The sequence below is a fragment of the Coffea eugenioides genome, chromosome 7 (genome assembly GCF_003713205.1).
Source record: "Coffea eugenioides isolate CCC68of chromosome 7, Ceug_1.0, whole genome shotgun sequence".
Classification (NCBI taxonomy): domain Eukaryota; kingdom Viridiplantae; phylum Streptophyta; class Magnoliopsida; order Gentianales; family Rubiaceae; genus Coffea; species Coffea eugenioides.
Genome location: NC_040041.1, coordinates 35825211 through 35848927, shown reverse-complemented (window position 1 = coordinate 35848927; position 23717 = coordinate 35825211). Strand labels below are relative to the sequence as shown.

The 23717-nt window shown below is 36.9% G+C and overlaps 1 protein-coding gene across 1 annotated transcript in view; it reads left to right on the top strand.

The window, feature by feature from the left end:
* The first annotated feature begins 8885 nt into the window (after nt 1-8885).
* The window catches only part of LOC113777719 (probable caffeine synthase 3), a 29419-nt gene continuing 14587 nt past the window's right edge, over nt 8886-23717 (top strand). The window contains exon 1 of the mRNA XM_027322900.1: nt 8886-9034. Within this exon, the coding sequence (XP_027178701.1) occupies nt 8960-9034 (75 nt within the window). The 5' untranslated portion in view covers nt 8886-8959. The remainder of the gene's footprint in view (nt 9035-23717) is intronic.

Here is a 23717-nt window from a genome sequence, read left to right as displayed (position 1 = left end):
AAACGTGCCTCCATTGCGACCAAGCCGCCAAGGCCGTGTACAAGCTCTCCCAAGAGCCATGAGGCCATGGGAGTAAAGGAAATTGTATATGCAAAAGTTCCCTAATTCGAGTCAAGGTTCGGGCCACCACCACTCCCCAATCTGACCACTCCCCTTGCATTAATGCACCATTTCTCGCTCTCCACAATTCCCAACAAATTAGAGAGGGAAGGATATGATAGACAAAGGCCAAATACCGATTCGGAGCAGAGCGTAACCACCACGAGATGACCATATGACGAGCCGAGCTAATACGAGACGTCATTCCCTCCTGAATTTCAAACGCCTTCCAAACCTGCCGGGCAACTTCACCAGTGCAAAAAACGTGATCCCATTGTTCCTCTTGGGGAACGGAACAGCAGCAACATCTAGAAGGACCCTGAATTCTCACCTGTCGTAACTACTCGAGTAAGGATAACCTCTCGAAAAGTAGGCGAAACATGAAAAAAGAGATTGTTATTAGCAAGGACTTGTGCCAAATACAAGCGACGCCGAGAGACCCATTAGAATGGGTGCGAACAAGTGACAAAACTGAGGCCACCGAGAACTCCCCACTAGAGGTTGCATCCAAACCATGCTGTCCTTCCCCTGAAGTGTCGGAGGCGGGGTCTCTAGCACCAGCCACACCAGCTCCGGCTGCAAGACCTGCGAGAGTAATCGAACGTTCCATTCCCCTCTATTAACAAAGTCCACCACCTGCTGGTTCTGGAAAATCTCCACTCGGTGACACAGTGGGCCGGCCAGTTATCATGCTAGAAATCCATTGACCCTGACCTAACAATTCAACTGATGTTGTCCTCCACGATACCCTGGACCGCACTCATCTGTCTCCAAGTGTAAGAACTCCCTGTCTTCTCCTCCGCAAGGCAAGGGTGCCTCCCTCTACAATACTTGGACGCCATAAAGGAAGCCCACAGAGAACAACCATGTCTGAAATTCCACCATAGCTTTATGGAAAAAGCTTGATAAACCTCAGTCGGCCGCCAGAGGCCTAACCTCCCTTAGCTATATGGCCGACACAGGTCTGCCCATTTCATCCAATGAAATCTCGGTCCAAGGTCAGACGCATCCCATAGAAAATCAGCCATAACTCTCTCTATCTCCTGCAAGACTCCCTTGGGAGGCGACGCTGCTGCCAACAAATGAATCGTCAACGAGGATAGAAAATGCTTGAGTAGCACCACTCTTCCTCCAGACGATAGAATCCGCTGCTTCCACGATAAAATTTTGTTGACAATGCCCTTGCAAATGTCCCCAAAGTATTCCTTCTTACGTCGGCCTACGAATAGCAGGCATCCCAGGTACCTGACTGGGAACTCGCTCCTCTGAAATCCCGTTAATTGTCTGATAATCCTGCAGCGATGCGGCCCGAGGCGGGGGTGCACCAGAAAACAGCTATTTTGCTTATAAACCTTCTGACTTGAGACTGCACAACACTCCTCTAGGACCCTCCCTAAGAGGCGCAAAGAAAATGACAGATGTGTGACGACCGAGCAACCAATCGAAACCTTATACAGGTGGAATTAGCGCTGATCTACCAAAGAGTTCAAAGCCCTGGAGAGGGCTTCAGCACCAATGACAAATAGGGCAGGAGATAATGGATCACCCTGTCTCAAACCACGCGTGGACCAGAAAAAATCATACAACACCCCATTTATCAGTACCGAGAACCAATATTGGAGACCAGCCGCCAAATGGCATCTATCCATGTCTCAGAAAACCCGAAGTGCTGCAGAACCTGCAAAAGGAAGCACCATGACACCCGATCATAAGTTTTCATCATGTCCAGTTTGATCACAATATTTCCACTGCGGGTTGGCTTCTCGATATCCGACACAAGTCCTTGCACCAACAAGAAGTTGTCCGAGATCTGTCGCCCTTTAACAAAGCCACTCTGTTGGGCGGATATGATCCTGAGTAAAATCTGAGCCAGACGATCCGAAAGAATGCGTGGAAGCATTTTATTAATAAAATTATAAAGGCTTATCGGACGATATTGTGTGAAATCTTAGAGGCACTGAACCTTAGGAATCAAGACAATAGTAGTGGCAGTAATGCTGCGTGGCAACTCTGCCCCGCAGAAGAAACTTAAGATAACCTTATACACGTCCTCCGCAACCACATCCCAAGCAAAAGTAAAGAATTTACCTGTAAATCCATCTGGGCCGGTGGCACTCTCTCCATCCATCGCGAAAATCACCTTCTTTACTTCAGCCATAGTGGGGGGCTCCATGAGTTGGGTGTTATCACCGGCCGTAACTAGCTTAGGAATAATGTCTAAGAACTCACTAGAGGAGGAGCACGGCTCAGCCGTGAACACCTCTGGAAAAAGGAAATTGCCTCCCTACTGATATGTCCTTAGCCTCTACCCATTCGCCATTGGAATCACAGATCCTGTGGATGATCGCCCTGCTTCTCCTCTCAGCCACTACCGCATGGAAGTACTTTGAATTTCTATCACCATTCTTCAACCACCTTGCCTTGGCCTTTTGTCTCTAAAAACCTTCCTCAATAGCCAACGTACGCCTTAGCTACTCTCGGGCATCATTTAAATCACGTAAAACAGGGTCAGATGAGTCCTGCTCCTGGGCTACTTCCGCCACCAACACCACTCGTTCCGCTTCTTTAATAGCCCGAAAGATGTCACCAAAAGGCTCCCTAAACCATCCCTTCAGTACCTGCTGGATTGTACGAAACTTGGCTGCCAAAACACACAGAGGCTGTCCGCTCACTGGATATGACCAGCTATCGCGTATGACATCCAACAGTCCTGCTTTTGTGGTCCAAACATTTAAGAACTGGAAGGGCTTCAGTTTATTGTCCAACCAAGTAGGAGCTGTCATTAAGAGTGGGGCATGGTCCGATGGATCCCTCGCCAAGTGCTGCACCAGAATGCTAGAGCCTATCTGCAAAGCCTTCAAGTTTAGAAGCACTTTATCGAGGCATTTCCATACTCGAGCCCGCCCTTGCCTATTATTGCACCAAGTGTAATTTGAGCCAGAGAAACCCGCGTCAGATACCCTAGCCTCCATCATAGACTGCAAAAATTCTAACCTTTCACTCAGGCGAAATGGCAAGCCCCCTCGCTTCTCCTCCTCGTTAACAATCACATTAAAATCTCCAGCCAAACACCAAGGGATCCCAGACGGACTATCCAATAACAATTCTGTCCATAGCGTCTCACGCTCTTGCACAGTGCACTTGGCATGAACTAAGGAGAGACAAACGGTAGACGGGAACATAGGGCAGTGAACATGGAGCGAGACATGCTGACAGGATTCTCCAACAACAGAGCAAGAGAGAATCGATTTACAAAAATCCAAAATGGTACCCCACTGGTTCGAGATACTAAGATCCATTCCCAATTTCAGTAGCACATTATCAATGTTTCCTAAGGCCACTTTCGACTCATAAATTGCCACCAATTGTAAAGAGTGTAATTTGACCAATTTTTTTAATCTTCTCAAGTTGGGGGCGCGAGTAACGCCCCTTATATTTCAAAACAGCATTTTAATCATTGGAGAGACTGGCAAAGGAATTAGATGAAGAGGACTTACTTGAGCGCAAAGTACGATTGGACGAGAATTGAGCGCGGACGCCCCGTTGTTTCGATTGAGCCGCGCCCAGGGGTCCTTCTCCTTGAGGCGAATGCAACAATCGTTTCGGCAACCGAATCCAGATGAAATGTGTCGGAGAGCGACGCACTACCCCTCTGGGCTTTGAATTCCGAAGTACCGCGAGGAGAGAGACTTCCAAACCGCTTTTGAATATCATGTAGGTCCACAATCAGCTTCATGTCAGCCCCAGGACCAAGCTGCTACCGCTGCTGCAAGTCCCTCGCATTCACCCCGTCGGCATTGCCTGTGCCCTCCATAACGACCGCTGCTACGGGCAACGAGCGCAACCGCTACCCCCCTTTCCCTTCGTCTGCCAGTAGCCCGCCATCGCTCCGCTGCTCCTTCTCGCTGCACGCTGCAGGCAACGCTACGCTTCCAGCCTGCACCATGCACGAGCATTTCCTCCTCTCCTAGCCTGCCAGGAGGTTGCTTCCCACCAGAAACATCCCCCTTTGCTGTCGTCCGCAGCTCAGCAGTTGTTGAAGACATCCCTGCCTGAGCCCCAACCAGAGGCTGCCGACTCTCCGCACGCTGCGTCCCTTCTGGCTCCGATGTCTGGCTCCTATCTTTTACCCGCTGGTGGGGCTTCTCCGCCTTAAGAGGGCGAAACTCTAGTTTCAGGACATAACAACCCTCAATGTCATGGCCCTGCCGATAACAGTGAGAACAATATTTGCGAGTGTTTTCAGGGATAAAACTCTGCCAGAAGCCCTCATACTTTCCATTGCCAACCCACACCCTTGATGGCCTGGGTTGGAGCAAGTCTATTTCAACACAAACTCTCACAAGACTTGGCCTGGAGGTAGCCAATGTTACAGCATCAACGAATAAAGGAACACCTAAAATCGACACAATCTGGAAGATCGCTACTTTGTGGAAGTAGTGCAGCGGCAACTTGGGTAGTTGGAACCAAACCGAGACAACGGAGGGTTCTTTGTCTACATGAAAGGCCGGAGACCTTTTGAAGATCCTCATTGGGAAGCCCGACACATACCAAATTCCACGAGCCCAGATGCGAAGGTAATCAGCCTCAATGCCCAGACGAATGAGCACATGCCTAGCGTCAAGGAGACCCATCGCAGTAGGCTCTCTCAAATCCAGCGATCGAAGGAACTTCCTGACCTCCTCTAGTTTTGGCCGCTCCCTGGAAAATTTGCCCATAAGAGCAAACTTGTAGGGAGTCGCTACGGCATCCAGATCTTCTTGCGAAAAAATCACAGCGGGCTCCCCCTTGTGGGTAGAAGCCGCAGCACGTATCTTCAAAGGCGGCTGCAGTGGGTTCGCTTAGAAAAGATCCGAGAAAGATTTCCGTTGGAAATTCACAGAGGAGGGAGAGTGGCCCCCAGCAACTGGCTAGAGTGCAGCCATGGTCGTGGAGAAAGATTAGACTGCAAGCCTTGAGAAACCCTAGCGAAGGTCTCTAGAGAGAAACCCTAGTGAAGCAATGCACACACATGTAAAATGATCAAAATATACATTTTACCTCTCTTTAACGAATCAAAAACATTAAATACTCAAATCGAGAGGTGGAGTTCCTCAATCAAATTTCGCCTTTTTCATCTCATTTGATCACTTTTGCTTCTATTTCCCAAACCTACAAAATAAAAACAACAAAACAATTTAAATGCATAATTTAAACATAAAATCACACTAAATTATCAAAATATTGGGTTACCTCCCAGCTAGTTCTTTTGTGTATAGTCGTTGGCTTGACTATATAATTTCATTTTTTGAGATTTTGTCAATAAATAATTCATCATTAGAGGACATGGTAGATCAATAAATGGTGGCTTGATATCAAAAGCCACATGTTCTAATGATATGAGATGTGGAAGAGGCTTACATATCTCAAGTGATGGATAGATAAAACCTTAAATGTGCGTCACTTGAGTGCGCACCAAAGGAACATCCACTTGCCTTTCTTGGGTGACGATATATTTAGAACCTATGCTTTCAACACATTTCTCAAGATGGATGAAAAATGAGTCATTGATGCTCATCTCTTGAGGTTCAAAGTTAGTTCCAAGGATATGATCTTGTGAAATGGACACATATATTAGATGCATCATTTTCATCAAAATGCAATCCATTTCCACATACAACATTCCCATCATTCATGCTAGGATAATTTTGCACATAATTAAAAAAAAATAACTTCACACAAAACATGTAATTGATCTTGTATTCTACCAAAATGAGAAGTTAATTCATCTAATCTTTGCTCAACCCTATCAAAACGATCTGAGGTTGCATTAGCTAGCTTTTCTGTGGCTAATTCCAAAGATAGTTTAGATTCATATTGGACACACTCGGGTGGGTAATCATGATAACATTGAGAATCACTATAAATACAGTGATTATACCAATTATAAGTATAAGAATTCCCCCAGTTATGACCATATTGATCAAAATAAGGATTGTAATACCCAAATTCATCATAATAATCCACATTTTGTGTTTGTCTACATGTATGAGTAACATGATAATCTCTACACAAGTTACAAATCACATGATAAGAATTGAAAACATTAACATTCCTCTTTTGTTCAAACATATTTATAATGGTGTCCAATTGAACTTTTAATGTTATAACATCAAGTTTAGTTTTTAATCTCCTTAAACCATTTTTGAATGATTTACCGTCGGTAACATCTTGGTTGCTTCTATTCAAGGTACTTTGTACTTGGTAATAATTCATTACTGATCTTTCATTTCTCAAGCATTATCTTCTCATGTTTTCTACTCTCTTTAAAACCCTAAACATGCTTTCAAAGTGATTCAAAAACAAGTTTAGTTAAGAAGAATAGATGACTCGACACATACAAAAACATGACACTAAACACAAAATAAAAGACACAACAAGACACTAAATATAACAAAAGGACAATAAACACAAGAAAAACAAGAAAAGCAAGAAAAAAATGTCTAAATTAATAAAGTTATTCTTAGCGCCAATATTGAGCAAAATCTTCCCCGACAACGGTATCAAAAACTTGACGAGCACGGGGTATGTATATAATAATTAGTTCATCCATAGTCAAGTTTTATATTTATAAAATTCAAAATACCCCACATGCAATTTTTCACAAGTATACGAGGCGTGATTGTGCATAGAGTATTAAGGGTTAAACCCACTGAGAAAATTGTCAATTACTGATAGCTTTTGAATTTCTTTATTATTTAGATTACGACAAATTGCAAAAGATTAAATCTACAATACAAACATGAAGTAAACGTAATAAAAATAACAATATAAAACTCCTAGAGGTATAGAATTCCTAACTACTCTCGCTAACGAAATTACCGGTTAAATGAATATTATTATCTTGGCTAGTTAAGGCATAATTTCTTAATATATATGAAACATACTCTCGTAGTGAATCAACTATACTTGTAATAAACCATACCTACTCTCGTGATTATGAAATAAATTACAAACTTATTTCTTCTATGAAATTACATGAAACAAGTCACTAAATCCACATAGGTGTACCTCTACTCTTGTGAGTATACTTCCTAAGTTTATCACTTTTTTGGACTAGTGTTAATCCCAATTCTCATTGCAAATTTAACATCTTAATAATATCACAATTAATGGCTGGTTAATCATGATTAAAAAAGTAAAAGTGATAAATAACTTGATCAAAATAATATCATCAAATAACCAAGTAAATATCACAAATAAGATATAGCAAGTTCATCCATAAGTCTAGGCATAAATTTTAGAAATACATATTGAAACACAAATCCAAACTGGTATAATAACTAAACATGAAATCAAATACAAGAGAGAAAGTAGTATAAGAGATATCACCCTTGTCACATGAGATCAAACTCTTCATCTTGCTCCTTAATCTTCATCCAAGTTTAGCTACAAATATAAGAAGGATAAACTACACTAACTATACTAAACTAATCTAATTAATGAACTAAATATTCTAGTGAAAGCTACATTTTTGTGAAGTTTCTCTAACCTTCCCAAAGTTGTGAAAATGTTCCCCAAAGACCTCTATTTATAGAGGATTAAAAATCGAAGTAATCATATTAAGGTTGGTGCTAGTTGGCTCTTGGAATCATCAAAAGGTTGCTTCTTGATGTCTCCATACCTGTTAGCTTATATCTAGCCGAAATTCTGTTTGAAAAGTAGTCAAAAAACTTGTGTGAACAAAGCAAAAGTTGCAGAGCAAGTTGCAGCCACAAATGAAGAATATGCGACATCGAAAACATGAACTAAGGTCGCATATTGTACCCACGTTTTTCTCTTTTTCAGGTTTGCTCATTTCTGATCAAGTCTTCTCTTTGCTCTGTTTTTGGTCCAATGTCAATTGATATTTTCTTGATGATAGAAGCTGAACTATCTCTTGTAAAAAGTATGAAAGTTATAGCCCTTTGAATTAACTTTCCAATGCCTGCAAGAATCATCCAATTTGGAGATCTGTGGATCAAGAAATGACCAAAATACCCTCAACTAGTCAGAACTCTATTTTAGTTTTTGACAATGAAAATGTATTTCTGTATTTCGACATTTTGACAAGAAAAACGAGTAAAATGGATTTTGAGTCTTCATATCAAATATAGAGCTATCTTTTAGTTTCAAAATAGTTTAAGAATCACCTCTATTCAATGCTTGTAACTCAAGATATAGGCGAAATACCACAAGGTATCAAAGTTGGAAAACTCCCTTTCTTTTATTCTTGATTGCATTTCCTCTTTTGAACATTTGGCAGTTCATGTTTTCTTTAAATCATTTCAAATCATCAACAATCATCCAAATATCTTCTCAAGTCACTCCAATTGATGATTGAATCATTGAACCTACAAAAACATGGAATTTTCATCATTAAAATCCATAAAAATGTAATTTTTGATACTTAAACCACAAAATGTATATTTTCACTAGAAATTTAATTAATTTGCTATAAAATTAATTAAAATACACCAAAACTAATTAATAAAACACGTTTAAAACGCTCAAAATATACACTTATCAATATGCTACGGTAGACTCCCTTCCCAAATGCAGGCACGTGGCTCAATGTGGGAGTAGAAGTCTTGACTTTTTCTATATAAGATATTTTATCCCCATATCTCAACTTCTGATTTTATCATTCGTGTCTGGTTCCCATTGGCTGTGCGCTTTCTTTCTGACCAATTGACAGACTTTTCTACGGACGTAGGCAGCTAGTTAGCATACGCATCTATAAAATTTTCGCTATTTAAGCCCGAAATTTTGCACAATTAATCATTAACGGACACCTTCTTTGGCAGTCCCAATTCGATTTATGTACAAGTCCTGCATATGAATGGAGCTCCAAGAAGTCCTGCGGATGAATGGAGGCGAAGGCGATACAAGCTACGCCAAGAATTCAGCCTACAATGTCTGTCTGTCTCTCTATCTCTCTTTAACACACACACACACACACACACAGAGTAGTAGTAAATCATGCTATGATACGTCGATCTCTAACTTAGCATGTCTTTTTTCCCCCCTTAACATTTGTATTTTGGAGTGGTATGTGTAGCATCTGGTTCTTAACAAGGTGAAACCTGTCCTTGAACAATGCATACGAGAATTGTTGCGGGCCAACTTGCCCAACATCAACAAGTGCATTAAAGTTGCGAATTTGGGATGCGCTTATGGACCAAACACACTTTTAACAGTTCGGGACATTGTCCAAAGTATTGACAAAGTTGGCCAGGAAAAGAAGAATGAATTAGAACGTCCCACCATTCAGATTTTTCTGAATGATCTTTTCCAAAATGATTTCAATTCGGTTTTCAAGTTGCTGCCAAGCCTCTACCGCAAACTTGAGAAAGAAAATGGACGCAAAATAGGATCGTGCCTAATAGGGGCAATGCCTGGCTCTTTCTACGGCAGACTCTTCCCCGAGGAGTCCATGCATGTTTTACACTCTTGTTACTGTCTTCATTGGTTATCTCAGGTCTTTGAGTTAATCCCTTTTATCTTTTTACTTTTTCTTGTAGCAAAAATAGTTCATGATTTTCATTCAACACATTAGTAACTATGCATGGAAATTTCTTTAATAATTCTCAAGATATCCACAGGAATCCAAGAAAGAGATTTCTGAAGAAACTAATAACATATTTTATTCAAGTCGTGGCTCATGATTTATATTCCCACATGCAACACTAACAAAATGATCCAACTATATAAGTTACCAGCTCTGGACGTGCAGGTTCCTAGCGGTTTGGTGACTGAATTGGGGATCAGTACGAACAAAGGGAGCATTTACTCTTCCAAAGCAAGTCATCCGCCCGTCCAGAAGGCATATTTGGATCAATTTACGAAAGATTTTACCACATTTCTAAGGATTCATTCGGAAGAGTTGTTTTCACGTGGCCGAATGCTCCTTACTTGCATTTGTAAAGGAGATGAATTCGACGCCCTGAATGCCGTAGACTTACTTGAGATGGAAATAAACGACTTGGTTGTTGAGGTTATCATTTCTCTGTCTCTTTGATGATCAGATGCTCATTGCTTGTTATCTGAAATAAACTAGATAGCTAGCTAGCTTATTCAGGGTTCCTACCTTAGCTGCAAAATGGATGCAATTTTATTTTTTGTAACCTTGATAGAATAAACTTTGTGTAGACCAAGTTCACCGTAAATCAGATGGTAGTAACCTTTAATTAGAAGTTAGGTCACACAACTCCAATACAGTTAAGATAATTCTTTCAAGTTAGAAATATAGGGGGATTTAATTTGTCGGCTATCTTTTTTTCCCACTTTTTGGTTAAAAAGGTATTGGAAAAAATAATAATATGAACTAAAAGCACAAGTAATAATAATATTTTCATATTGAAATTAAGGAAAAAAAATTTTTTTCCTAGAGTTGAGGTTTTAGCAAATTGGCTAATTTCCAAGTCTCGTGCTTCAAATAATTTGAATTGAATTGATGATTGGCATATCTGCAGGGACATCTGGAGGAAGAAAAATTGGATAGTTTCAATCTTCCACTGTATACACCTTCAGCAGAAGAAGTAAAGTGCATAGTTGAGGAGGAAGGTTCTTTTGAAATTTCATCTTAAATTGATAATTTTATTGAATAATTTAAATAATTATAAAATCTTTATTTCAATTGAAACTTAATTGACAACTTGTTGAAATGTCAAAAAAAGAAAAGAAAATATTATTCTATCAACTCAATGGCATATAGTTGTTTATATTATAATAGAATATTTAATTAACTGTTTTAATTTATCAAATATAAGTATTGGGCAATAGATGATGAATAAATTTTTAAGAAGACTTTTATTGTAATTTTAAAATGTATTACATTTTTTCATCCACGGCACAATCAGCTTTCCCAGTGGTGTCCGGATATCCTTCTTTGTGCTTCCGCACAAAGCACATTTGGCCTCCTTGCATTGCTTCTGCCTACTATGGGCAAAAAGGTGAACTTTCCACCGTAGTCGTAACCATCTTAACCCCATATCTCCACTTCTGATTTTATCATTCGTGAATAACTTTCATAAAGTGGCCACTTTGTCTTCAAATACATTAGGCTTTTCCTTAGTAAATGCCATACTCAATTGTCATTTATTCATTCGCTAAGTGTTACTTTATCATTTTGAAGGAAGTGTCACTTTATCTTGAAAGACATTCAAACTTTTGTTAGTATCTCGCAAGCTCAATTCTCAGTTATTCCATCTCTAAGTTCCAACATATGAAAAAGAAGCAGAACACAATAAATGAATGACTTGTGAATATTTTCATGGTTCAGATTTTAAAAAAGCATACCAATACATTATTATTCTCCAAAAAGACAAATAGAGAAAAAAAAAAGTAAAAACAATGAGATAATTCTCATAGAAAAATTCTCACCATAGAAAATGCAAGTGGTATGGGAAAGTCACAATCATAAAAAATGGTAAGAGCCAGACGGCAGACGGAAGGGTACATGAGCAGGTGACGCCCTGCGGACGATGCTAAGCTGGGGCCTAGTTTGGTCGGGGACAGACATAATGGGTGCTCCAACTTTTGATGCAACTGATGCCAGCCAACAAGCATAACAAGCATGTGAATCACAACCTTCCAACCACTGGGTCAATGGCTCAGTGGCCACCAGGGAGGGACTTAAGTCACTCCTTGGGCTGTAGGTTGAGAGTTCAAATCTCACCTGCAGCGAAAAAAATCTAAGGGTTATGCCATAGCACTCCCTTGGTCTAGTTGGGTCTGTATACCCACTAGCCCCCACCACAGCCTCCTTAGGCTCCCCTCCCCCTAGATTAGGATAGAGTAGATTATACAAATGTAGATTATAGAGTGGATTACTTTTTGCGGTAATGGAACGTCGTTTAGTTTAGGGTTTGTCGCACCTTATTTTTGAAAATAAAAGAAAAAGTGGTATTAAAAAAATGAGTTTTTAATTTTAGAAAATAAATAAATAAGGGCTTAAAATGGAACTTAAAATATGCGACGGTTTGAGCCCAAAATAATAGTCTAAAAAGGGTTTTTAGAAAAGAGTAGAGTCGCCACTTGGTATTGAGTTTATGTGTGTCAATTCATCAAAAATATGTTTTAAATAAAAACAAATAAAACCCTTTTAGATGACTCCAGATCTTTGAAAATCAGATAAAAGGATTAGAGAGTTATGTTTGAAGCTGTGTTTTAGAACTCGGACTGGACCGGTCGAACCAGGAACCGGCCAAGTGTCCGGTCCGAGTTATGTCAAAAAATCGGGTAAGTAAAAACCCGGTCAAAAATCGGGTTTGGCCGGGAAAAATCGGATTTTCCGGTTCAATCAACCATTTTTTTAAAAAAAAGTCAAACTTTTTCAATATTATGTTTTGACCCCTAAATTGTTAAAAATTATTAATATACCTCAAATATTTCATACTTTATAAATGTTGTCTTAAAGTTTAGTGTTATTTTTCAATTAAGTCCATAATTTTAATTCTAAACTTGTTAATGCTCATTAAATAATATAAATTGTTACTTGATTGTTCTAATTTCTTTATATTTTCTTGTTAAATGTATTTGAAACATCAAATATATATGAATATACCTTTATTAATATTAACATGTTACCAGGTATTTTACATATAATATTTTAATTTTTAAATAATTTTTATTTATGACGTCATCAGGTTCAACTCCGATCGAATCCAGTTGAACCCATTGACTCCTGACCCCTGAGTTTGACCGAGTTGATACCCAGTCCGGTTCTGAAAACATAGGTTTGAAGAAAGAAAAAGCAAAGATTTGATCTAAGGCACCCTTTCAACCTAACCAAGGATAGTTGCGAGATTTAGTCGAAAATTTTCCTAATCTAATATATAAAACTTATCACATTTTAGATGCTTCTATATGGATGCAAATCTAGACCTAAAGGATATTGGGAGGGTCGAAATGTCTGTTCAAAATTTAATTGGTACTAATCACATTAATTGTGATGTCCAAAAATGATTATTTGAAGAGATCACGAAAAGTACAAAAGATGAGACTCAAAAAGGAAATTATAGTGTAGATAAATGTACATGACCTAGAAAAGGGAAATGCAATATAACGCGTGTGGGAGACTAAAATTTGTGACTCAATTTTTCTTCTTATAGAGGAGTAATAGCGTACTAAGATTAAAAAGTCATACTCGCCCATTTCTCATATTCGAAGGGTGACTCTCTTAACCTTATCAACCAAATGAACTAGCCTACTTCTCATTTTCTAGAATGAAATGCAATTCTAAATGATATGGTCCAAATATATAGACGGTAAGGGAATGATAGGAGGGGAAATATCATGCAATTGAAAATAACCTAAAAATAAGATAAAATACATGAGCTGTAATAAATATCACACAAGGTATGAATTTAGCATGAAAATGATTTAAAGGGTCTAGCATTAGACTAACCCATTTCTACAAGTTCTCACTAGCATTGGACTAGTGAGAAATTGAGGAAAAAGGCCACAACTAATATTGGACTAGTGCGGCGACGTCATGCATTTATTATAAATAAATAAAACATATAAAACATAACCAAAACACATAAAACATATAACGAATGTAGAGCACATAGCACGTAGGCAAAATATCTAGATACAAAATCCTAGAAAAAAGTGAATAAAATACATTAGGGCACAAGCATGCAAGCAAATAAAAACTAACTATTATATTGGGGACTCTAACATCCCTGACCAATATTGTCCCACAGTTAGCCACCCAAAAGGTCGTGGGTTTTGTTCCTGGAGATGGAGTTATACCCCACAACAAGTGAAGAGTCCAAACCCGCAGGACAAGAAACCCAGCACCCCTCCAAAAGGCCTCGGTCAGGTGGGGGGGGACACCCACAATAGGTTATAAATCAGTCAGGACTCTCCTCCCTAGCCGATGTGGGATCGTTACAATCCACCCCCTTAGGGGACCCAGCGTTCTCGCTGGCACACCAGAGTCGGGAGTCGGCTCTGATACCAACTCTAACACCCCTGACTAATATTATCCCATAGTTAGCCACCCAGAAGGTCGTGGGTTTTGTTCCTGGAGGTGGGGTTATAGCCCACAACAAGTGAAGAGTCCAAACCCGCAGGTCAAGAAGTCCAACACCCCTCCGAAAGACCTCGGTCAGGTAGGGGGACACCTACAACAGGTTATAAAACAACCAAGACTCTCCTCCCTAGCCGATGTGGGATAGTTACAAATGTGAGAACCAGAAAATTATTTTAAATTTTCTCCTATTTTTAAAAAATTAATTTATATTTCCTTTTAGTTTACTTTACTTGCTTATTTGTTAGCCTTAATTTGATGGTAATTTTAAAGGTTAACTCAAGATTTTTCTCTTTTCCCATTGTAATTGTTAAGGGTTTTCTCTAGGTTCAATTGTGGTCGTGGCATGAGTGAGGAGAAACTCTTGAGAAGTAGAAGGAAATACTATAGAATCGAGTTTTCTGAGCAAAGAAGAGAATTTCGAGGACGAAATTCTTTTAAGGAAGAGAGAGTGTGAGGACCCGCAAAATTTCTTTCTTTTATATTATTTTAGTTTAATTATTCGAATGCATTTTCATTACTTTACTTTCTTATAAGTATTTTTTAGAGATTTTTATAAGTAAGTACAGTTTTAAAATCTTTTTTCTAGTATAAGTTCGTTTATGTGACATTAGTAGTATATATTGGATATGGGATCCGCTAGTGCGTTAAGTACGATACATTTTGACGAATGAGTGAACGTTGCATAAAGGGGTATTATTTTTACAAGGTGCTAGGAGATAATTAGAGGCTAGTTAGATAAAATGAATCATTGGTAGACAAAAGGATGAGAATGAACTTTAAAGAGCCAAGTGTCACTACACTATTGGAGGGTGGATTTTGACCAAGCTTATTTAACTTTCCTAAACTCCAATTTTGACCCAATTTTCTTCCATTTTAAGCTTCCCTTGGCCGGCCCTCTTGAGGAGAAAAACAAGAGAGAGAGCCTTCACCTTGTCTTTCAATTTCTTGCTCAAATCTTGAATGCTAACCATTAGTTTTGTAAACCATTCCATAAAAGTGCTAGTCAAGGTAGTTTCCAAGGTAGTTGTGGAGTAAATTTGGGAGGAAGAAACCTAAGCTACCATCTTTCTTGAGATTTCAAGGTATCTTGCTTAAAAATCTCTCTTTATTCTTATTAATGGCAAATTATTGGCTTGTAGTTGTTGAATATGTTGTTTTGTGGAAGATTTCATGGTTTGAGGTAGGGTTATAGTAAATTTCAGATTTATTGGTGATTTTTCTGCCCTCATATGATGATTAATGGTTGGCTATGATTTACTAGCTTTAACATGTGAGAAATCTAGTGTTTAAGTGCTAGGTTATTTTACCTAAAGAAATTTTCAGCTTGTGTTTGAAAATTTCAGATTTAGGGTTTCTAATTTGGCTTTGTTTGTGGTTGGTTTTGGAGCTCTCATTTGGTAAGATATGAAGGGTATTGTGGCCCTAATTAAGGGTGTTTGGTAGCTTGTGAATTGTGGGTGCAATTGTGGTTGAATTGAGAAGTGATTGGTGTTGATGTGTGGTTGGAAAAGTAAAGAAAAAACAAAGGGGAGATGCTGTCAAAATTTTCACAGGAACTCCTGTGCAGTCTCGGGAAATCTGTTATAACTTGATGTAGAAATGTTGGAATCAAGTTCTGTTTGTTGTGTTTGAAACTAGATTCATAGGGCTATAAACCGTGAAAATTTCAGATCCCGGTTCTGTCTGTGTGATTTAGGGTGATTTTTCAAAGTTGACTGAAATTGCATACCTGTTCTGTCTTTTACTGGATGAAACAGCAATTTGAGGCTCGGATTTGACTGACTTGTAGTCTGAATCTTATAAATGTGTCTTCTGAGAAATTGTACCCCTTTGAGTCTATTTTCCGACGGTATAAATTTTATCAATTTTGGACTTAAGAATCTTGAGATATGATTTTTCAAATAGTGTTGGGCAAAACTGAAAAAAATCTGTTTTTCTAGGATTGTTCTTACTTTCAATTCCCATTTTAAGTTCGGAGTTGGTAAATCATTTTTAATATGGTGTTGAGTGGAAGTAAGGTTTGAATGAGAGAACATGGAGTCTTAGAAACCTTCGTTTCTTCATGCATTTTGGCTTGGTATCACTAGCCTTGTAATATAATATGTGATCACAGGACTCGAGTGAGTTCATGGGGACGAATCAAGGAAATTGAAGTGTTGCCATTGATGGTGAGTGTGCCACTCCCTCCTTTGTTGCTTAATTTGGTTTATTTGTACTTGAAATCTGTGACTGGAATGGCTGTGAACTTTGTTTATTCTGAATGAGACGATGGTGTATTTTATCACACTCGTTCTCTTGCCTGTGTGACTGATTACTGTGTAAATTTGAATCCGTTATCTGCGCCTGATCTGATGTCGTTTGGAGGTTCTCTGGCGAGGTATAGCCGTTGTGCTAGTTTGTTGTGTTGTCCAGCACCGCCAGGGACAAAATCCTGAACTGAGGCTCCCTGGTGAAGTATAGCCGTTGTACTAGATTGTTGTGTTGTCCAGCACCACCAGGGATAAAATCTTTGACTTGGGGCTAAGCTATACCCTGAATTTCTAGTATACTTGAGTATTACCATCCACTGTTACTGTTGAGGTGTTCGGGCCTGGCAAGGGGTATGTTTGGTGGACGGAATTTGAAGTTAAGTAGTGCTCTATTGGACTGATTATTGTACTTGAAAGTTGACGGAGTGTTAACTACTACTTGATCAAGCTCTAGTGAAGAAAAGGGAATTTGGCTCCTGGAAGCTACCTGTATCATTTCTATTCGAAGTGTTTGCTCATTTTCTTATTTAGTGTGTAGGTTTGCCTGATTAATAGTGAAGTTCCATGATTCTTGATTGCTTGTATTTGTGGTACCTCATTGAGTGTAAACTCATCCCTTCCCGTTATTTTGTTTTCCTTACAGGGTTCAAAATTTTGGGAACCGTGATTTTGAAGAAAAGAGTAGAGTTAGAGATAGATATATGTTTTGTTTAAACTCCTCTGAAATGGAAAACCTTACTTGTACTTTGATCACTTTTGGATATTCCGACTTGTATTGCTGATTGAACTTTTGAAACTTTCCAGTGTATATATATATCTAAGTGTTTAATCATGTGTTTCAACTGTATTCATTTGAGTTTGTACATCTCTATGGTTATATGAACTTTTGGAAGTTCGTTGCAATTTTACGCGAGTGCTGAACTGGAACGAGGAAGAAAAGCAATTTGGCGGGAAATCATTGCAGACAATTCGGCCGTATATCCGGCCGTATCTTGGCTGGATAGTTGGCCGGATTGGCAAGGGACATTGAAAAAAAAAATTGAGTTAGCCACTGCCTCGAATCCGGCCGGCAATCCGGCCAATATTGGCCGGATTGTGATATGGCTGCTGTTCTTTTCAGTTTTCGTTGGAGCATTTAACTGAAGCCTACGGTTCCGTATGGTATGGTAATCGTGTTTTCGGATTAGTTGTTGCCGATTGATTGTTTTCTTGTGGACCATCGCGCGTTATGCAGGGTTTTGAGTGATTTGACTCCATAGTCCTGGTGAGAGTTGGGCAGGTGGTCCGCCAAACCCTTGGGTACATCCTAGGGGAAGGTGGGACTGTCACATAGTTTAGAATTAGTTGTCCTAAGGCTTACTTCAAATATCTTAAAAATCTAATTCTAACTACGAAATATTAATTGGGTTGGTATTTAGTATTCGTTAGATTAGTGATATTATTTAGTTTTATCATGGGTTTAAGAGAGAGCTATCCAATATGTTGAATAGCACTTTTTATTTTTAAAACTCGCACGAGGTAAACGAGGTGAGTTTGCACTAAAAGGGGTAAAATGATCTTGTTTAAAAGATGGCATGTTGATTTGGAGAGTATTAGTTCAAAGTGTGGAAAAAGGAACTGTATTTGAATGTCTGATCAGTAACCTAGGTAGTAACCGCCCGCAGTTTTGAAGATGAGCTTAGTCGGGAAGATAGTTAGCAAATGCAAGCTTTTGGCACTTCTTTTTTTTTTTTAAGCCTAAAACCTTTATCATTTTTTTTTCAAAAACATGAACCTCGCATTTATCAAATACGAAGACTTCGCATTTCATAAATGCAAAGATTCTACTCCTAGAATCAGCCCCAAAAACAATCCCTCTCATAGAAAAATCTTTTTTTCATGACAATTTAAGAATTTACTCCAAAATTAGATGGAAGGACAAAAAAAACACACTTTATAGAGTTGAGTGACATTTTTTGCTAAAAAAATAATTTAATGACCAAAAGATGTAGAACTTAAAAGTTTAGTTATATTTGTTGCCATTTGCTCTACTAATATTAATAAATTTTTGAGTGAATAGTCAAAATAGTTACTACATTATTCAAAATGGCACGATTTGCTCGTCTAATATTTTTTATGGTCAAAAAAGTCATTCAACTGAAAAAAGTGACATTGAGATAATTTTGTCAATTTCTACCGGTAAACTATCCGATTACACGGTTACTTGAGTTGGACCAACATTCTCCCATGGGCAAAAATGTCTCCTCAGTCCTCACTCATCCTTGATTGGGTCATTTTGTCACCGCCTCATCTCTAGTGTCTCCCTCTTTTCTTTAACTCCCCCAATCTTTATCCTTTCTCTGTTTCTCAGCAAACAAATTCTCTCTCTCTCTCTCTCCATCACCCCCTTTAACATAGACGGACAAACACACGGTAAAGATATTTTTCTTGGATGGCTTCCATTTTCAGTTCCCCATGTAATCTCCTCAGATCTCAATACCCTTTAGGCAAATTCTTAAAACAAAAAAAAGTTGACATTTGCTTTGGGTCTTATCTTTTATATAAGGAAACAATTTGAGAATGTTGGTCAAGATAGTGAGGTGGTGACGATGGCCAATGAATCATGAAAAGAGTTCTATCTTTCTACCTAAAGAAAATAGAGGAAAAATGAATCCAAAAAAGATTTCTTTTTCTTTGCAATTATTCTTTTTTATTCCTTTCCAATTCTGCTTTCTTCACTTATGTTTCATTCACTTAAAATGCTTTATGGATTCTTTCATGAGAAGCAGCTGTTAAGACCGCCCTCAGCACTTTCACAAGGAGCATGGTTAAGAAGAACTATACTAGAGAGGAGGGTGTCAAAATCCAGGAAGATGGTGAAAACGGTGGCATTTTGGTGATGTGGGACGAGAAGTTTCGGTGTGTGTTGGTAGTCTTTCTGGATACAAGGATAAATAGAGGGAGAAACCGGACGATTTACCTATACAAATTGACAAAATGATCTGAATAGCGCTTTTGTTTTTAGTTGAGTGACCTTTTTTGCCATAAAAAATATTGGGTGATCAAATCGTGCCATTTTAAATAATTTAGTGACAATTTTGGTCATTGCCTCTAAGTTTTAACCAATAATAGTTGCTACACATGAACACTTCTGCGACACCTACAAAAATTTGTTATTCCAAAAATATAAGTTTTGGAATTAGTTAAGGGCAACAAAAGACAATGGCGGAGCCACATACAAGCAAGTGGGATCAATTGACCCCACTTAACTTTGAAAAATTAGTTCTTAGGTTTACGAAATTTAAAAAATTTTAAAGTTGCATCTTGTTTGATCCCACTATATTTTATCAAATTATATTTCCTATATACATTGACCCCAAAAAAAATTGAAGATTCATAATTCTTACCATCACAATAATTTTGAATTTATTTCAAATTATCTATGAAAGTTAGTTCAAGAATAAATTCATCTAAAATTTCCAAAAACAAGGTGTGAACTTTTTTTAGTGGAGTGAGAAAATCAATTTTTCAAATCAATTTTTTTTTCAAACTTCAAAGTCTTCAAAAACAAGAATTATTCAAATGGATGGTAAACTTTTTATTTATAATATGAAATTAAGTTATTATGATTTTTATTTATAATAGGGTAAAGATAAATTTTATAAAATAAACCTGTAGAAGATCAAGCTGATGATGATTTGCAGATTATTTTAAAAAAATTCAAGAGGTTCAGTTACTTACATTGAAAAAGATGCATTTAACAAAATTGATAATAAATTGATTTTGCAACATTTAAAAAAAAAAAGTATTCGTAGGGTACAATTATTGCCTGTATATAATGTTAATAACTTGTTTTAAAAAAAAATAAATTTTACTGTACTAAATTTTGACCCCACTTACTGTGGGGTCTTAGCTCCGCCCCTGGCAAAAGACAAAGTATAATGAACACTTTATTTCTTTATATTGTCATACGCCAAATCAATCCTTGGTGAACAATATATCCAAGCCTTATATACCATTTGTGGGTTGATTAGAGTTATAATTTGGTTGCATTACTTCCACTATTACAAGCTCTTTGAAATCTTGTCAAAAAAACAAATTTCAAATTATTTGTGATGTGATGTAAATAAAATATTATTTAAAATAATTTTGATATCCAAACACACTATATATTACCCACCAAATACTGGCCCCAAAAAAATTGCACTTCAGTCCTTTCATTTACGTCCCCGGACCCTGCTTTGTCCAAGCTGCATTTATCATCATGCCCCCACTTCCTTTGACATTTGCACTTTCTTTTTTAGTTTTAATTATTTATTAGCTCGGCCCCATTCCTCATTCTCCTGCACTTGACCTATCTGCTACTAACACGTTCTCACTTTAGCTTGGATGTTACGTGTCATGCTTTGCATGGACAAAACATATTTTTTTCTATTTAGTCATTGAAAAGGTGTTAAATGTTTGTTGCATTTTGAAATTCCAACATTTTAAAAATAGAGGATTGATAGTTGATAAGTTGCATTTTTCTTATTAAATTTATAATTATTTTTCCTTTGATTTTAGCCAAATATTATATTAATTGATATATTCTATTCATATTTGGTATTTGATATTAGTTATATGAAAGTGGAGAAAAAGTGGTTAAAGGGACAATCTTCCAGAATATTTTGAACTAGTTTGATGTGGACGCGGTCAATATCTGTTGTCAAGTCCGAGAAGCTCGGGATTTTTCATGCGCACAAAGGTTTCGTAGTTCGTGTCAAACTCTGAGCAAATTTTGACTGAAAATTTAGGAGATATCTTTATTAGTTATAGGATTTAGTTAGAAAATAATGAAAATTATCGTTTGAAGCTTCCTTTTCCACTTGGGAGTTTACTTCATTTTAGCATGCTACAAACTAGGAGAAAATGTAGGAATTGAGACGGCTGGTTTTCTCGCTTGAGTAGTACTTCCGAAAGAAAAGAATTTTGGGGGACTGGGGGAGGGAGGGGTCATGACTCTTTGCTTCAAAAGAGAAGGAAACGATAGACTTTAGTTCTTAGTTTTTGGTGGCCGCATGTCCATCGAGATTCACCATAATTTTGCATTGAGATTTTTCCCAACGATGAGCGGCTAATTTCTTTTGCTAGTCAAGGGATAATAAAGGATTTGGTTCATCTATAATTGTGAGATTTAATTGTTTTCATTTATTTCTTTTATTTATTGGTATTCGTATGTTTTCTAATTTAATTTCTTATGATTATTATGTTATTTGAATATCAAGGGCCTGGTATTTAAATTAATCTAATAACCTCATATCAATTAGAGTAATTAAATTCGTAATTATTTAATTGCTTTAAACTAGTGGTAATTGGCATGATTGAATTTGTGTTAGGGGAACATATGGGTTAATTTAAAATAACCATTGTAGCGTGTTATTTGGTTAGAATAAGGATTTTTTAATTCTTAAGACAATTGGAAAATTAAACTCTAAGGTTGTACCTAGGGTTATTTTTTGATTAGGGCAGTTGTTAATAGTTATACCTTAATTACCAATACAATAAGGAAAAGTTGACTGTCATCGCTTGTTTGGCAGTTATAACTTATTTGTCAGTAAATAAATGAAATTATTGTTACATCCATGATCAATTGAATGAACTATTTCCAAAGTTATTTCTTGGCTAGAGTTTATTTATTATTGTTTCAATTTTAATAAATTATCAGTTAGGTCTTTTTGTTTGAGTTGTTTAATTATTCTCATTTTTATAAAAATCCCCCATACTATGTACTCTAAAAGAAACAAATTATCCCCAATCCCTATGGATTCAATCCTACTCACCATTATATATAAAATTAATATTTTTTTAAGTAAGTATTTATTATTACACTCAACACCTGTCAATAGCAGTGTTAGAGGATTTGTTTTCAAAAACCTTCGAAAATTCAAGATTCAAATTTGAATTTAGTATGAAATATAAATAAAGGTGAGGTTAACATTAATAAAAAGAGATTAAAAGTAACTTTGATTTTAGTAAAATGACAAATATTTTGAAATATTTTAAAATAAAAAATATGATACTTTCAATAGAACGGAGTGAATAATAAATATAACTTTTCTGCAATATGCCTATCATTTCCTTTGTGTCTCGTTCCCAATGGCCGTGGCTTTCTGTTTGACCAGTCGACAGATTTTCTGTCAATTCAAATGCACTTTACACACATATGTAGCCAGTTAGTACACGGATTTAAGAAATTTCCGCTATTTAAGTCCGAAACTTCTTTGTACCATCAATCATTAACCGACACTTTCTTCAGCCGTCCCGATTCGGCAATGACAGAGCCAAGGGAGGCTGAGCGGTGCCATGGCCCCTAAGTTTTAAAAATTTTAATTCATAATATGTAAATATATGTATAAGATAAAGTTGGCATTCCTAATTTTTTATAATTTTAATTTATATTATGAGAGTTTATACATATATATATATATATATCTGTATGTGCGTATGAATTAGTCACCTTTGATTTAATTTTTTCTTCAAAAAAAGTTATTTATTTTTTATCGTGCTAATTATTTAACATTCAAAAAATTAAACATATAATTTGGTAATCCATAGTAAATTGACCCAATTTGATATATTATAATAAAAGACTCAATTCATAATTATCAATGGGCTAAAACAAAAATAATTACTTTATTGGTCCATATACAAATATACAACTTAGCCTAATTGATAAAAAAAATTAAAATTAGTGAACTATACTCTTGTTGACCCATATACAAATATACAAATAATTACTTGAAGGCTTGGTGAAGACAAGAAATTGAGTGATCTATCTTGTTGTTGATAGATTGATTATATTTATTCTCACTCTTCCTATGTCAATTGCAACTATAGAACGGGTATTTTCAATTATGAATATAATCAAAATAAAGATCCAAAACAAGATAAAAGATAATTTCTTGAATGATTGTCTAACAATGTACATAAAAAAAAGGAAGTTGTTCAAAAATTTAGTACTGATTCAATTATAGATGAATTTAGTTCTATGAAAGAACGTAAAACTCAGTTTACTTTTAAGAAAAGAGGTTGAAATTCAAGATATGCTAACATAACTTTTATCTTTTATTAATTGAAAATAGTTATATTTATATTGCATAGTTATATTTTTATTTTTGCACAAGTGACATATTGGAGCATTTTCTCATAATGTACAATTTGGGTAATTTGTGATGTTATAAGATATTTAATAAAAAGTTATTTCTTATCCTGATTTTTGTTATGACTATGCTGCATATTTATGAAATAGACATACCTTTATAATTAAAATTAAAACTTGATATTTTAAG